We start from the raw sequence: 17,288 nt of genomic DNA, 5'->3' as shown, positions 1-17,288 counted from the left end.
CAACATCAGCGTAACCTAATAGAACCTCAAGCGCCCCAGCAGGGGAACGCTTCTACGCCGCTGACCTGGGTGTCGTTAGAGGTGAGGGCACAGTCGATCAGCCCTGTCTTGACACAAACGGACGCCTGACAGAGGCCAGCGATGCAGACCTGCCGGTCATCAGGTCATCAGTGACGGACGGTCATCAGGTCATCAGTGGCAAACGGTGGTCAGGTTATCGGAGACGGGCGGTCATCAGGTTACCACTCGCAGACTGTCATCAGATCACCAGCGGCGGACAGTCATCAGATCACCAGCGGCGGACAGTCATCAGGTCATCAGTGGCGGACGGTTGTCAGGTCGCCAGTGGTGGACAGCCATTAGTTCATTAGTGACGGAAGGTCATTAGCCAGCAGTGCCGGACGGTCATCACGTCAGCAGTGGCGGACGGTCATAAGGTCTTCATACTAAGCATGCTGAGCTCTCCAGACGAACGAAGCACCGTAAAGCAGTTGCGAGTCTAGGGGAGACGAACGGTGCTTGCCAACAGCACTTGCAGATTGAACTGAACAGCTGTGTGCAACAGCTCCTCTGCTTTCCGAGCAGGCGGCTCTCACACGAAACCCCAAGAACCACGTCATCCGTTACACGTTCGGGTACTGCACCAGGCCATCCCTAGCTGTCATCTCGCCTTCAGCAGCCCGGGGCACTCTGCCGTCCAAAGGCAAAATCTCGTATGTTTGTTTTTTGGTAATTTGGCGCTTTTGATGTTATTTGATTGATCTTTACAATTCAAGTTCCGTTACCTAAGCCATTCTTTGAAATTTGCACAGGCTTTTAGCCAAAGAAATGGCTAAGTTTGTGAAAATTTCACCTCATGGCTTCAATAATTGAATTCAGCTTGAGAAGGCGAATCAAGTGGCATCAAACACTCAAAATCGCCACAAATAAGCACATGGAGTTTTACCTTTGGACAGCAAAGACGGACAGACAGGTCACTTTCCACGTCGCGAGCCTTGCCTTGGAGCCCTTCTGGCACTCGGTCATGTTGGGTTTGTGTGCCGGCGGTGGGCAGGTGGAGCTGGAGCCGTTGCACGTGGAGCGCAGCTGACAGTCGGTCTCCTGCCGACACGTGCGCGCCACGGAGGCCGGCACCAGTCGGCACGTGTCCGGCTGGCAGCAGGGACCCTCGCTGGCGCTGCGGCATCGCACACAGGTGCTCCTTAGTCCGCGGCGCGCGCTCGGCTCTGGAGGCCGAGCTTATGGTCTTCAGTTCTCGTGGCATGATCCTCATAAGGCACGGTGATGATGATTTGGGCTTCGGGGCGCACCGACTTCAATGGTCATATGGCGCCCATAAGACACGGTGACATTGGAGCTCTGGCGCCCCGCGCACTGGAGCGCGTCCCTACCGACCTGCACTGGGTGTCGGCGCGGCGCGCGCAGCCGGCCGCCGAGCGGTTCGCATCACGGTCGGCGTCGGTGAGCAGCCGGGGGTAGCAGCAGCGGTCCGAGCAGATGTCGGCCGAGAAGCCGCAGTCGCACTCCTCGCCGGGCTCGCGCACCCGGTTCCCGCAGTAGCTGGGCACGGTGGCTGGGGACGAGCCGGCGGCCATGCGTCAGACGCTGGCGGCGCACGCAGCGGCTGGGGACGGGCAGGCGTGGACTCTGATTCCCTCGGGGAGGACGTCTAGGCGAGGGCCATGGACACTGTGGCCCTCATGAGAGAACGGACGGCTCCTGCTGCTGGGGACAGAGCGCTGGATGATAGTCACAGACATCCACATTTCCAAATCCGGAGAATCACAACAGCACCGCCATGATCGGCCAGTGATTTCAATACGTTCAATACGGCTGCACTCTCCTGTAAGCGACGCCTGCAGCACCAGCTCAGACACCGCTGCGAAAGTCGCCCAATATCTACACCAGTCACCGCATGGGAAATCTGCAGCATTCCACGCCACCACGCCGCAGCGTCCGCCCCTGGGCCCGGGGCGGCTCACAGATGAAGCACTGCCGCCGCTTGCCCTCCGCGATGATGTCCAGCACGCGCGAGATGAGCCGGTGGCTGCACGGCGAGAAGCGCGAGTTGTTGGGGTCGTAGCCCGACACCGAGTACGGGTACATGATGAAGTTGCCGTTGAAGCCGCCCGGCACGCACTCGGGCTTGTTGTTCTCCGGCAGGTCGTGCTGTTGGCACGCGGGGGACGGGGAGGCGAGTTGGACGCCGAGGTCGTCTGGGCACCACAGCACAGGGGCCGGTCGTCACTCCAAATGAATTGAGAGGCTTAGAGGCGCGAAGCAGCAGAAGCAAGCAAGATAAAACAGGTAGGAACGAATAAATGGGAAACATTTTAGCTTGAAGCTCTCAACTGGACGGCAAGATTAGAGAAAAACATCGGGAGCAGGTATGCCGATGTGCATATCTCCGACGGGCTCCATCTGTAACATCCGTACGTGTTCACTCGCGGGAGCCTCACGCCGTGTCCGTCAGAGCACAGGCCGCCTGTGTCTAGTGTCGGACCGGACCAGGAGACAGGTGCAAGGGGACTGACCGAGGAGCCGAGCGTGTGGCCGATCTCGTGCGCAAACGTCAGGTGCGACACGATGGGCGGCACGCGCTCGTTGTAGTTGAGGATGGAGACGATTCCGCAGTTTTTGATGAGGCGCACCTTCTGCATTGTGCCGTCCTTCATCATCATCTTGACGCCCGACTTACCGCACACGCCCGAGAACTTGTCTGCGAGAGACGGAGAACCGCGTCAGCTCACGTAACTGGGCGCCACAGGGGCGCCGGCCCCGTGGAACTGTAGAAAGGAAGACACACAGAACCACCACTGGTCGCCACTTCTAAGCTTGAATGGGAACCATGAAATCGTAAAACTGAGCAGCCGGGTTCCCACGCCGATCCCACAGACGACCGGCGTGTGAGCCCACAACTGGCGCGTCCAATAACTGATCCATGCGACGCGATCTCGCACCCGCGAGTCCAGAGTACATCGACATACTCCGGGCGTCAGGACGATGACGTGAGCCAGAGAGCATGTAGCAGACGCGCGGGGGCCGACAAGCAGGGCACGGGCCTCGTAGCATTCTGTGTTAGACGTTGCGTCGCGAGTAGACGCCTGGTACGCCAAATCAGCAGTGTGGAAACCATCTTAAGTACACCAGCACATTGTTCCAGTGAAAACAATGGTCCGTTTCGCAGAACATGGTAGATCTCAATCCAGGAGAGTGACCAAATCAGTGCCACTATAGCGGTGACGTCCTTCGTCATACATAGATGATCAAGCACACACAAACACCCCACAGCGTTCCCAAATGCCCGCCTCCATGCCCAGCTACTCTGACATCCCAAACAAGCGCTTCGCCACAGAAGACTCTCAGATGAGAGGGTTTCACGCATTCAGGTGAAGCTCGCAGCTTTCGCACCTTCGGCTTCCGAGTGGAGCGCGTGGCCTGCGGGGCGCGGCGTATAAAGCAAACGCCGAAGCTCCAAGAGCGTACCCTTGATGTCCTGGCTGCCTTTCCAAGCAAAGCCCATGACGCTCTCGGTGAAGTCGCGGTAAGTGAAGGCGAAGGCCAGACAGAACTCGCGGTGGTCGCCCATTGACTGCAGGTTCAGGTAGTCCTTGAAGTCGACGTTTGTCGGGGCAAAATCGGCTCGGCTCACCCTTATAGCCCGCGGCGCACGTCTTCTCGTCGGTAATCTGGGGGGAGGGAGAGATGGACCGAGGTGTTGGGTCTGGACTGGGGAGCAGCGGGGCGGTCACTGATCTGAGGGGAGGGAGGGACGGGCCGAGGGTGTTGGGTCTGGACTGGGGAGCAGCGGGGCGGTCAGTGATCTGAGGGGAGGGAGGGACGGGCCGAGGTATTGAGTCTGGACTGGGGAGCAGCGGGGCGGTCAGTGATCTGAGGGGAGGGAGGGACGGGCCGAGGTATTGAGTCTGGACTGGGGAGCAGCGGGGCGGTCAGTGATCTGAGGGGAGGGAGGGACGGGCCGAGGTGTTGGGTCTGGACTGGGGAGCAGCGGGGCGGTCGATGATCTGAGAGGAGGGAGGGGCAGGCCAAGTTGCTGAACCTCGACCGACGAGCGGAGAGACAGGCATGGCGGCGGCAGCTCGAACGAGACCACAGATAAGCTCACGCCTGCATTAACTCAAAATAAACGTGCCAATGCCCAGACCAAAGGCAGATTCCAATCTCGTCAAACACTGTTTTCTGTCGCGTGTGCGGCAGACCAACGCATCGCCATCACGGTACACTGTCGGGTTGGCCAGACGGTGGCGACCGGCCGAGCCGGCGGAGACGCGCACCAGCAGCTTCTGCAGCTGGAACTGCAGGCCCTCGTGCTGGTACACGCCGTTGAACTGCAGGGCGGCGTACAGATGGTTGATGTACACCATGTGCGAGCCGATCAGGCTGATGAGGTAGTCGCGGCTCCGACGGGCGTCCCCATCGAACTGCCGGGCGGCGCGAGGCGGTCGGATGGCGGGGCGACGTGCTTGGGCGGCGCCAACCTCCCCTCCTTCCCCCCCCCCCCTCCGTCATGTCGCACAACGAAACAAGGCCTTTTGGCAGCCAGTTATACATACGCGTGAAGTTACCACCAGGGGTGTCACTTGTCTACTTCCGGGGGACTGAGACCCTCCTAATGCTGACTCAAACCCCTCAATGCTCTTCTGGGCTCACCCCAAGAAGCACGTGAGCAAAAAGGGAGTACTGGGTCAATGAAATGCAAGTGTCTTATCTGCCGGTACAGTAGGTACCTGAATACATCCCTGTCGATATTATCATTATCAGCAATATTTCATCGGCTTCACTTATACCTCAACACAAAGCAATTTTGAAACGGACCCAATATTTTCCACTCGCGTGAGGGGCGTAATTTACGGTGGTAAAAATCCGTGAGAAATTAGGATTTGGGGGTATGTCAAGTCACCCATATTGGCTCCGCCCACCAGCCGAATCCGAAAGTGACACCCCTGGTTATGACACACCCAGTAGCCGGTCAAATGGGTTGAGACCGTTCTCTGCGTCGGGACCAAACAGTTCCCGGCGGGACGATGCTGTGCTCAAGGAACGCCGTCATTCAGGGAAACTTCTGCGTTACTTAAAAAGAATCGCCACCGCAAGTCCAAACCAGTTGGGCACCAGCCACGGTCTGGCCCGACACAAGCAGCAGCAGCAGCGGTGCTGTCTGCACCAGCCAGCCAGCGCCGGCGCCCAGGCCGGTCACCTTGTCGATGACGTATTTCCAGAGCATGGGGTCGGTCTCGATGGCCATGGTGCACACGCCCGCCTGGTCCTTGTTCGGGTTGGCGTTCGGAGCCGGGCTGAAGCGGCTCGTCAGGAACCGGCGGCGGCGGCCGGCCTCTGCCGCCTCCGCCGCCTCCGTCTGCGAGCAAGCGCAGCAGGGTCCAGCAGCGGCCACACGCGCCCGGCCCTGTCCCGGCTGAAGCCCGGTTCGCGAGGTGCGATGCCCTGTTAACCGAGCGGCGAGACGCTTCCTGTGGCGCTTAAAAGAAGACACATCGTTAACATTTTCAACGAAAAATAAGCCGCACCTATATACCGGTGTGCTCCGTTTGAGACTGCGCTTTAACGACGCATCGTGACGGCCATTGTATCGACAGCGAGCTTTAGAGAGAGAGAGTCGTCGGTGTTAACTGACCACCTGGTCGGGATACACGTCACTCACTGGGCGATGGCTGGAGTGGCCTGGCTGTGTGACATCGCGATGAAGGTGATCTCGAAACCCACAACCTGAGCCTGAAAAGAAGCCCGGAAAGTTTGAATTATCGATAAATTAATTTGCTTACACACTTTTCGGACAAAAACATTTCCAACGATGTCAGGCACGCTACCGTCTTGTATCCCAGTTTTGAATTTGATCTCGCCTCATATCTAAGCATTCTTATCTCTCAGATCACTGCAGGTGAACTTGACAGACTGGTGGTTTGAGGTGTCATCTTTGTATGGCATGCAGGCACATACAACACGCATCTGGCAGCACACACCAGCATTACACTGGAGTCTACGGCAGCCCACCAAGTCTAAAAGCTATCGACCGAATCGCACCGTGCCCTCCGCGAGATGCTGCCCCACCCACAGCCAGCGTGATCGGTCTCACCGTTGGGGAACCTCACGTCCTGGCTGGAGTATATGACCGAGTGTGCGGCCGCCGGCCGGGCGCCGCCGAACACCTGCGCCGGCTCCACGTAATAGGTGACGGGCGGCACCACCAGCGCGCCCTCGAACACGCCGTCTCGCACCGAGCCGAACACGAACGAGTCCGGGTGGCCTGCAGTGATGCACGGGCAGTGACTGGTGCCGGTGAATAGCTAGCCTTACATGGGCCCCATTGGCGATGTTAACGCCAACACCTCCAGGGGGACGAGTCGCGACAGTGTGGCGATCTCCAGCTTCGACGCTTCTCTCCCCGAACTTCGACAAAAGCGACGCAAGGCTCATTTCTGTCACTGCTTCTGTCATGTTAACAACAGACAAAAACAAACGCTTAACTAACTGCAATATTCCTGCCTCAAGTTCTAAAGAGGGGCTTCACCCATAGCCGCCACTGTCAGTGCCTCTCGGTGCATGTGCGCAGCTCCGGCACAGCCACTAGCCGTGCACACGGCCCTGCCAACGCTCCGCACGGCGTACCAAACCGTCGCACGACTCATGTCGCACAGTCCGCCCTGGCATAGCCCCGCAACGTGAGTCGAGCACTAGTGTAGTCACTTACCCTGCACCTGGCTCCCGTGGAAACTCCTCCCCCCCCCCCCCTCTTCTCCCCACCGTGCATCATACCCTAGAACAGAACTGCGTTGTGCGTCTGGTCTAGATAGCCCCGCATTGTGTGCTCCGCCGCCTTACAGCTCATCACCGTATGTCCCACCCCGGCACAGCTCATCGCCGTGTGCTCCACCCCGGCACAGCTCATCGCCGTGTGCTTCACCCCGGTACAGCTCATCACCGTGTGCTCCACCCCGGTGCAGCTCATTGCCGTGTGCTCCTCCCGGTACAGCTCATCACCGTATGCTCCACACCGGTATAGCTCACCACCGTGTGCTCCAACCTAATACAGCCCATCGCCGCGTGCTTCACCCCGGTACACCCCGCCATCGTGTGCTCCACGCCGGTACAGCTCATTGCCGTGTGCTCCACCCCGGTACGCGTGCTCCACCCCGATACAGCCCATCACCGTGTGTTCTACCGCGGTACAGCTAATCACCGTGTGCTCCACCCCGATACAGCCCACCACCGTGTGTTCTACCGCGGTACAGCTAATCACCGTGTGCTCCACCCCGATACAGCCCACCACCGTGTGCTCTACCGTGGTACAGTTTATCACCGTGTGCTCCACCCCGGTTTAGGTCATTACTGTGTGCTCCACCCCGGTACAGCTCATCATGGCGCGCCCCACCCGATGCAGCCATCACCGTGTGCCCCGCCCCGGTACAGCTCACCACCGTGTGCCCCGCCCCGGTACAGCTCACCACCGTGTGCCCCGCCCCGGTACAGCTCACCACCGTGTGCCCCGCCCCGGTACAGCTCACCGCCGTGTGCCCCGCCCCGGTACAGCTCACCGCCGTGTGCCCCGCCCCGGTACAGCTCACCACCGTGTGCCCCGCCCCGGTACAGCTCACCACCGTGTGCCCCGCCCCGGTACAGCTCACCACCGTGTGCCCCGCCCCGGTACAGCTCACCACCGTGTGCCCCGCCCCGGTACAGCTCACCACCGTGTGCCCCGCCCCGGTACAGCTCACCACCGTGTGCCCCGCCCCGGTACAGCTCACCGCCGTGTGCCCCGCCCCGGCACAGCTCACCGCCGTGTGCCCCGCCCCGGTACAGCTCACCACCGTGTGCCCCGCCCCGGTACAGCTCACCACCGTGTGCCCCGCCCCGGTACAGCTCACCACCGTGTGCCCCGCCCCGGTACAGCTCACCGCCGTGTGCCCCGCCCCGGTACAGCTCACCGCCGTGTGCCCCGCCCCGGTACAGCTCACCACCGTGTGCCCCGCCCCGGTACAGCTCACCACCGTGTGCCCCGCCCCGGTACAGCTCACCACCGTGTGCCCCGCCCCGGTACAGCTCACCGCCGTGTGCCCCGCCCCGGTACAGCTCACCGCCGTGTGCCCCGCCCCGGTACAGCTCACCACCGTGTGCCCCGCCCCGGTACAGCTCACCACCGTGTGCCCCGCCCCGGTACAGCTCACCACCGTGTGCCCCGCCCCGGTACAGCTCACCGCCGTGCCCCACCCCGATACAGCCCATCACCGTGTGCCCCGCCCCGGTACAGCTCACCACCGTGTGCTCCACCCCAGCACAGCTCATCACGGTGTGCCCCACCCTGATGCAACCCATCAACCGTGTGCCCCGCCCCGGTACAGCTCACCACCGTGTGCCCCGCCCCGGTACAGCTCACCACCGTGTGCCCCGCCCCGGTACAGCTCACCACCGTGTGCCCCGCCCCGGTACAGCTCACCACCGTGTGCCCCGCCCCGGTACAGCTCACCGCCGTGTGCCCCGCCCCGGTACAGCTCACCACCGTGTGCCCCGCCCCGGTACAGATCACCGCCGTGCCCCACCCCGATACAGCCCATCACCGTGTGCCCCGCCCCGGTACAGCCCATCACCGTGTGCTCCACCCCAGCACAGCTCATCATGGTGTGCCCCACCCTGATGCAACCCATCACCGTGTGCCCCGCCCCGATGCAGCCCATCGCCGTGTGCTCTACCGCGGTACAGGTCATCACCGTGTGCTCTGCTCTGGCGACTCCCCTCACCGTGCACGCTGCCCTGGTAGAGCGTGACGCCGGCCGGGCCGTCGGTCAGCAGCTCGGGCGGGATCGTCGTCCGGTCGGCGGTCAGCAGCAGCCGAAACTCGCGGCCCAGAGCCGTGAAGTTGAGCGTCAGCGGTGGTGGCGTCGCCCGCTCCGGCCCGCGCGCCGCCGGCCGCCGCTCGTGCTCGCGCGTACGCCAGGTACTCAAACCGCTGCACGAATGGCGCCGCGCGGCCGGCTGTGGCAAGCACGTGAGACGTGTTGCAGTCGACAAATGGATGGACATGAGTAGGACCATGCGAACAGACGAGCGGTAGAATAAAGCGGCGACCCAAGATTCAGCGGAATATTAAGTGAGTGGTGACCCCAACTTTGACGATATGCACAATTCAGAGTACCACGAGCCTTTTCTCTGTTGGCCAATATCGGACTAATGTATTAACGATATATAGCAGATAGAATAAGACGTGGCAAATCGCGTCTGCAATTGCAAGTCTAACAGGCGGCGATCATCGGTGATGTAGGCAGATGTTTAGGGCAGTCTGAGCTGTCAGCAAATGCGGTGGGTTTTGACGTGTCAATGCCGCTGCCATTACTGACCTGTGACTGCTGCCGCCATAAAAATAAAACATGCATGATCCACTATTGGACTTCATTGCTCTTCTTCCTTGTGGTCTTGGCAGGATGACAGAGTGGTTTCAGGGTAATTCTTCCATTTTGCATATCAACGATACTGAATCCTGCGTATTACAGAAGAGGAAATCGGATTTCAACACCACTGGAAGGGCGTTTTACTTCACCACACCAAAATATGTGTGTAAGTATTCATCCCAGTGACATAAGGTCCGCACATATAAGGCAAACATCAGGAATCCACGGGGTGTAGGAACCACTGAATAGAAATACAGAGCAGCAAATCAGTTAAAACAATACAACACACGGTGTGGTAAAGACTGATTAGTCGCTAAACTACTGCCTGAATTCTGAGGACGTATGCCTGTAGAGGCGAGTCACACCACGTTAGACTCCCATTAAAGGGCTCGTCCCTCGACAAAACAAAAAATAGTTGGCTCTTCGGAGCACAGTTTTAACGGTTCATTTGGGCATAAGATGCTCGCCAGTTCGGTGGACCATCTGCCCGGTCCACAGCGGACTTACCATGAGCCTCGTGGCTAACATAACGCAAGCTTATATATATATATATATATATATATATATATATATATATATATATGTATGTATTTAGGAAGCATCCTTTTCCTTACGCATGTTTTCTTAAAATCGGTGGACTCAGCATTGATGACCTTTCAGGATATTTTCTCAATAAATCTGATGATTTAGCTTCTTTAGCTTTAGCTTTTTGTTGATGTTCGTATGGGTGCAGCACAAATACGTATATTTACATATCACAATAGACATAAGCATTCACGCATTGCCCATGCCCATCACTGACAAGCAACAACGTTCATCAGCAACACGCAAAATACTCAGCGTTCCGATGCTCTCTGTCCTAATGTTGGCCCTCCATGCTGATAGAAGGTTCCACGCGCATTTGTTTGTTTAGTAATTAGAGGGTTCCATTCGCGGATGTGCATCGTTACTAGAGCGTAAGTTTTCGTCTATGTATACAGACAAAACATAGATTGTGCGTATTTATATATATATATATATATATATATATATATATACATATAGATATATATATATATATATATATATATATATATATGTATATCGTTATATACGCACCAACTTGTACACAGCACAGCTGCTTCGGCTTGCCCTTGACCAGTATGACTCGCGGTCAGTGGAAGCGACCGCGCTAAAGGTCAAGTGATGTAACAGGACAGAATAGACAGAGCAGAACGTTGCGGTACGTTTTCGCCGCCAAATTAAGTCGCTGACCAGAAATTTCACGATCGGGCGGTAAGAGTACGGGCTCGCACAGCAAGCACTGTTCAGCGTGAGCTTTGATCCCAGACATCCATCCATTCCAATGTTTGGGATCAAATATTTGACAAACCTAACGATGCACCGGAATATGCAGATTTAGGGTATCTTTAACTCTCATAGGTCTCATCATGAAGGTCTCATCGGTCATATCTTAGCCTCTCGTAGATCTTATCACAATCTCTCATAATCTTATTTCATCACAGCCTTCCAAGAGCCGGCATGTAACGTGACACTCTTCATCTTCCTCACCTGACTCTGCCCCACAGTGCCTCACCAACCGAAGCCATTTAGTTCCCCGCGAAGACAATATGAACAGTGATGCCCTGACCTGTTAGGCTAAACAGCTCGAGCTGCCGCCGAACGCACTTCAGAATCAAGGCATGTAACATCAGCCATATGGCGGTGTGTGGAAAAATGCGAAGTGAGCATCATGTTTGACCCCACCCCACCCCAACTTACCCCATAGAGTTTCGCGCCATCGCTGCGGAGCATGTCAACAACAAAAAAACATTAAAACTTTAAATAAACAAACAAACTCGAACAGAAGCTCTAAACATTGCCAAGCTTTGTGTGTTTTCGTGGTTATTTCTCTGCTTTCCATCGGTTTTTGTCTTCGTTTTGACTGTTATTGCCTCTCTGTTTGCGTGTCTACCCTTGCTTGCTTGCCCATTTGCCGCTTATTTTCCTGTTCGTCGATTATTGTCTGTTTGCTGACTGTTTCTTTCCCCGTCTTCCACCTGTTAATTGCCAATTTACAGCCCTTTTATTCGTCTGTTTTCTGCCAGTTGCTTGCCTGCTTGCCGAATTATATATATATATATATATATATATATATATATATATATATATATATATATATATATATATATATTATATATAACCCGTCCACTCGTCTTATTCTGTTTCATGTTTCTACATTTCAATGACAGTCCTTAGTAAGCCAGCCTGTAGTGTTCCACCTCTCTCCGTGCTCCGATTCCACATAGTCCGCTGGAAATCAGACTTGTATTCCTTTTAACGTACCGAACCCGAAGCAAACTAGACCTTCTCGACACGTGTCCGCAGCCCAAACACTCTGACGCTCGCACCGCGCCCGCCCGGCGTCACTGCTCGTGTGGCGCCACAAGCTATGACCTCGTGACCCCGGCCGGGCCAATCTCCACGACCCACCACGAGCCGCCCTGGCAGGCGCGGGGGCGGACGGAACACAACACTAAACAGCCATTCGCATGACACGTCAAAACTTGCCAGTCCGGGCCGAGATATAGCGTCTAGTGACCCCAGAATAGCCACTTTTAACGTAAGAGAATTGCGACAGGGGATTAAATGACGTTGTTTTCTCGTAACGGCGAATGGGAGCTTCATAATTCATGCAACCTTGTATCAAAACGGCAACAAGAACAATCGACGATTTCGCAGGTCACAGACGGTGCGTACTGACCCGTAATGTGTTTGGAAGAAAGCACCCCGGAATGTGCGTATATATCTTGGCATACATGGGTGGGGCCATGCCATACTGAGACACTGGAAGGTTAGCTGTGACATGGAGATGTACCCATTAACGTCCAATAAAAGAGCCGCTAGCTATCTTGTGTTCTTTGAAGTGTAAGCATCTCCACCTGTCAGGATAAAATAAGTATATACCTACCGCCCAAAAATGCTCCGTGGCAGAAAGATTAACAGTCAATTTGGTGATGAATGGGCAAAAATTCATGTCCCATCTCTTGAAATCGCATCGTCGACATAATTGTGAGCATTGCTATATAGAATAACGCAGATATCACTCAAATGCAAGATACGTGCTTGCAAGACGGGCAGCTGCACACCCCTTCAGTGACCAATGTGGTAAAGTGGGTGCACCACTCCACTACTTTGTTCCTTGGCATGACGTTAAAATATTTTGGGAACGACCATTTCTTAGAATGAACGGACAACTAGCACATGAGCACGGAGCAAGAGTAACGGAAACCAATATGCTGTTTGGAATGTTAGATGCGTGCAATAAGCAAGCGGTGTGCACTGTCGGCTGCTCTATAAACTGTGTCAATGATCGCACCATGACAGTCTCTGTATGGCTGTGAGTATGTTTGACAGGCTGTGTGCAATAAACCAGAGTTTTAAATAGTGCTGGGGTTTTAAAGGCTCTTGCAACGATCAAGGGGCTGGGTGACTCAGGACCTCTGAGCAAATTCTGAGGGGCCCCTGATCCTGAGAGGATCAGGGTTCCGAAATGATCGAGGTGACCGAAATAGGCCAGGTGGACGCAGAGGGGTCTTGAGACGGAAAGAAACCTGGATAGGTCAGTCTACCGGCTTTCTGATGTTACCGGACAAGACATTGTTGAGCTGGGCCTGAAGAGCTGGAGAGGTTCAGTTCGAATCTGGACGGAATGCAACGAAGTGGGCCGAACCGCGCCAGAGCAGACCGGACCGTTGTTGGAACGAAAAGGTAAAGCTTGGGTGTGGTAACGGCCGAACGCGAAAGGACGGGAATGGACCGGACAGGACAGGACTATGGAATGACCTTACGGACGCGGAGAGCTGTAGACAAATGGGCATTAGTTTAAACATGTGGATGTTCGTGATCACTAGTGTTCAACTCTAGCAACATTCCTAACCCCCTTTGGCCACTTACTGTGTGCCGCAGCCCCTTGCTACTGGAATATTCTGACCCGATAAAAGGACATGGCAAGAAAGTAATCAAGGAGAGGTTTCCGGGAGTATGGTTTTCAAGGCATGGGTTTTTCGGTATGTTTTTGGTAGGTCTCCTCGCATTTTTTCTTCAGGGCGTATGGCTTCCAAGCGTATGTCTTCCGAGCGTAGGTCATTTTAAACGTAGTTCACGTAGTCTTCCTAGCGTGGGCATTCACATCGGCAAATTTTATGAGCGCCAACACTCCGGGAATGTGTCTTGCGAGCAGAAGCAGCGGCATGGTTCCACAAAATGTGATGGTGGGCCGAAAAGTGAAAAATGACCTAGCCTGCCCGCAAAATACGCCTAAGCGCATGTATCTCACCAGATTTGGCTAAATTTCTTCCCACAGATGGCAAGCTGGAGCCTGAAGCTCACAGCCCCAAGTTTGGGGGGGGGGGGCTGAAGCCCTAAACTGAATAGTAAACTACACCCCTGGGGAGTAGGCTACCCTTCCCAACACCTACATGGGGTCGTGACCACAAAGCCCTGCTTACGCCACTGAAGTGGAACCCAAAATTTGCGCTCACCTCACCTCCTCTAAGCAGCACTCTTCAAGACGCCACCGCTAACTCTTCCGGCAATCCAAAAAATACGTTTAAATCACATGATTTTCTTGAAATATAGACGATACCTTATTCCAAGGATATCGCTTTAGAAAATCATGTTGTTTATACCACCATTGCGCTAATGCACTACTACATGTCGGTTAATACCTGTATCCGCCTCAAAATCGTGTCTCCCTCACCGCTAGTGCTATTGGTGACCACGCAAGGCAAGATCATCACGGTGCGTTGCCTCAAGGGAGTGCGGATTAGTGCATAACGTGTCAGCTGACGATGACGTCATCACCATGCAAACTGGGTTTCTTTACCACTCATGGCATAATTTTTATGACGGTCACCTGGGATGCAAAATAACCATGAACGGATGTTGAAGCAGTAGTACGGTGTCAGGGGTGTGCTTTTAATAATTATTGGGGATAGGTTCGTGAAAAAACTAATAAAAACCTGACCGTCAAAATTGGCAACAAAGGGGCGTCTTTCGGGATTTGGCCTAATCATCTCTCAAACTTTGGAGGGCTCGAGCTCAACCAAGCGCGGCTGAAGCCTCCCTCCTCAGCTGAACATGGACTGGACCCTTGTACCGTACTTTCCAACGTTGCTGCGATTTCAAACGGTCTAAACTGTCTATGGAAGCCGGGATCACGGAGGCATGTCGGCGGATGATGAAGTCACGGACAACAAACCTTCGTATGAATGAAATCTCTCAAAAGCTGTCGTTGACGTCATCGACATGCAAAAATTCACGCAAAATGTTGAAAAGAATATTGGGAGATAGCATCACGCGCTATATTAATATATTTCCACACTCCATAGGAAAGGTTGGGATAGGACCGGGTCAAAATAGATCGGAAGGGGCTCAGCAATGTTAGAATGGATCCCACTGCGACTACAACGACAGACGAGGGCTGGTGCTCGAGCAGCTGTACGACAATCGGGGTAACCGTCCTAGACTGAATCGAACGGGTCCGGACGTAACGCGGGCAATATCTATTTTGGGGGGTTTCCTCAACGTGGGAGGGTCCAATAATTTTCCAGATACCCTGGCGTCGCCCTCTTTTAACGTGCCCCTTAGCTAAAGATGGGGTGAGAGTTCCCTTCCGCACTGGCGGCCCCTAAATGTTCAAGCGCCACTTCCATCATCTTAATAACGTTGCTCTCAGCATAAGCTTTCATATCGACTTGCATTGTTCAGAAGTCTGGACCAACAAATAAGCCCCCGGTGTTCGTGACTGGTCCTCTCCTTTTTCAGCAACTGTTCCCGTGAGCAAGACTGGACCCATTGCCGATACAGGACCCCCTTTTAGGCAATGTGGGGCCCGACTGACAAAATTTGATGACGCATTTCGTGCCTTTGTGCGTATATCAAAAATATTGAAGGTTTCTTCCGTTTCAGGTTGACAATGACGTCCCCACGACTTTCGCTTGGCGTTGTGACGAATGGGACAAATGTATGAAGTCCGTATCCCACATTAAATGGCAGTCCATGGATGGAACCATGGCTCAATGGATGGATCAATGGCTTGGAGCGTGGTTCTAAAACATGATTTTTGTGATCGGCTGACTTTTTATCTGGGGCTACATGGGGTTGCCGTACGCAGGGTTCATCGCAAACCTTGGTCAGTTGGTCGCTTGGATGAAAAGAAATCATGAAACTGATCACATTTTTTGTACCCGATGCCTAAGTCTAAGCGATGGCTTTTTACCATTCACCAATGCCCGATTTCCGCAATACGGAAGGAATAACCAAGCTCAGTAATTGGGCTCTTCCGTACCTCGACCCTACAGTGCGACTGAAGAATAGATAGATTTGTAATTGTACTAATTAGAATTCATGAACCACCAGTGGGGAATCCAGAGGGAGGGGCAAGGGACCATCGCCTTCCTTGGGTCACCAAAATCCTCTTTCCGCCGTCTACACAACTTTTATTTTCAAGATGCATCAAGGTTCAGGCGAGCCACAATTGACCATAAATCATCAAGTTTAACATGCAAACTAAAAAACTGACGTTTCGAGTAAAGCGAGCTAAATTCGGCGGACTATCCCGGTTGAAGACATTTTACCAAAAAAACAAGAGTCACAAAATAAAGTGGCCGACACCGGGGAATTCTTTGTGAAAGGCGGGCGGGCACCAAGTCCTAGGGATTACCACAATGAAGCGTGGTCCACCCCTGACAAAACCCTGGATCCCTACCTGTATACCACTTCCATGCATTGGAAAGGCCTCCACCTTTCGCGACATTCCTACATCCACACCGAGACACAGCCTTTTGGTTAAAATCTATACTTCGAATTTATGGTAACTTTCGGACCTTGATGGACTCCCTTCCAACATTTTTGGGTTGAGGTTCCTGGAACGGTTGACACCGCTTAGCTGTCTACTGGTTGTTAGGGAAGGACTGTTGAATGCAAGAACACGACGAATATTCAGGTTGCTTGGAATTCTTACCTACAAGATGGCCAAATGGCTTTTTCTTGCGCCTTCTGACTGTCTCGGATATTATTTCAGATACTCGGCCGTCCTGTTGCTGCCGCCATCGTGGACTAGATGGGCCATGACTCCCTCAAGACGTCCAGGACTCTAGGACACTGAACCAGCAGTGTGGAATGAGGCGAAGCCTGCGCGGCTGGCCAAGAATGCTAATATTCCAGTTGAGGCGAAATAGCCTCAAAGTCAACTGGGTCCAAAGTGCCCGAGAATGTCCGCGCATTTTGGGGTCTTGAACATTCCCTGGCCCTGAAGGTCCTGTTGATTACCTTGAAGCCCGTTCCGTTATCTCAGCTGGTCAGAGCGTCTGCCTTCCGATCCACCCACCTGTGGCCGGGCGGGTTCAAGTCGCTATTTTTTTTTCTTTTTTCGAGTCGCTTTATTACGCTCACTTTTTGCCCTTGACATGCATGGCCTGCGGCCGGTGGCAGCGGCCGCGCTAAAGGTCAGATGACGTCAGAAGATAGGTCGGACCATGTCAGACATTCCGGCATGATACATTTCTCCCCTAAATTTTGCCGATGAACTGGAGTTGCGCGAATCAATGGTAAGGGCCAGTGCTCACTCAACAAGTACCGCTTAACTTGAGCTCTGGTCCCAGAAGCCCATCCATTCAAAAACATTCGGATAAAATCTTTTTAAAAAGCTATCGTGTGGCCCGTCTCTACCCCTGGTGGCTGCTGCTACACGGGCCACACCAGTTCAGCTGACTAGGGAGGTTGAACAAACAATGGGCCGGCCCCTGCCGGCCTCCATTGTGCAGTCGAAACCACCAGCCCTCGTGTCAAGCGGCATCTCCTGCGCGGAGCCTACTTAAAGTGAGC

At 54.5% G+C, this 17,288-nt stretch overlaps 1 protein-coding gene across 1 annotated transcript; it reads right to left on the bottom strand.

Moving 5' to 3' along the window:
* Positions 1–26: 26 nt before the first annotated feature.
* On the bottom strand, positions 27–2,619 carry LOC119089848 (disintegrin and metalloproteinase domain-containing protein 10-like). The gene is made up of 5 exons (XM_037212659.1): positions 2,535–2,619; positions 1,983–2,169; positions 1,392–1,573; positions 1,000–1,101; positions 27–149 (listed from the first exon to the last, which is right to left on the bottom strand). Exons 2-5 carry the CDS (start codon positions 2,104–2,106, stop codon positions 27–29), a joined length of 531 nt encoding a protein of 176 aa, XP_037068554.1. The 5' UTR covers positions 2,107–2,169; positions 2,535–2,619.
* Positions 2,620–17,288: the final 14,669 nt, after the last annotated feature.

Source organism: Pollicipes pollicipes, unplaced genomic scaffold, assembly GCF_011947565.3.
Source record: "Pollicipes pollicipes isolate AB1234 unplaced genomic scaffold, Ppol_2.1 Scaffold_3087;HRSCAF=3621_pilon_pilon_pilon, whole genome shotgun sequence".
NCBI classification, from domain to species: domain Eukaryota; kingdom Metazoa; phylum Arthropoda; class Thecostraca; order Pollicipedomorpha; family Pollicipedidae; genus Pollicipes; species Pollicipes pollicipes.
The sequence above is the reverse complement of the archived record's forward strand: the minus strand, read 5'-3'. Positions and strand labels throughout refer to the sequence as shown.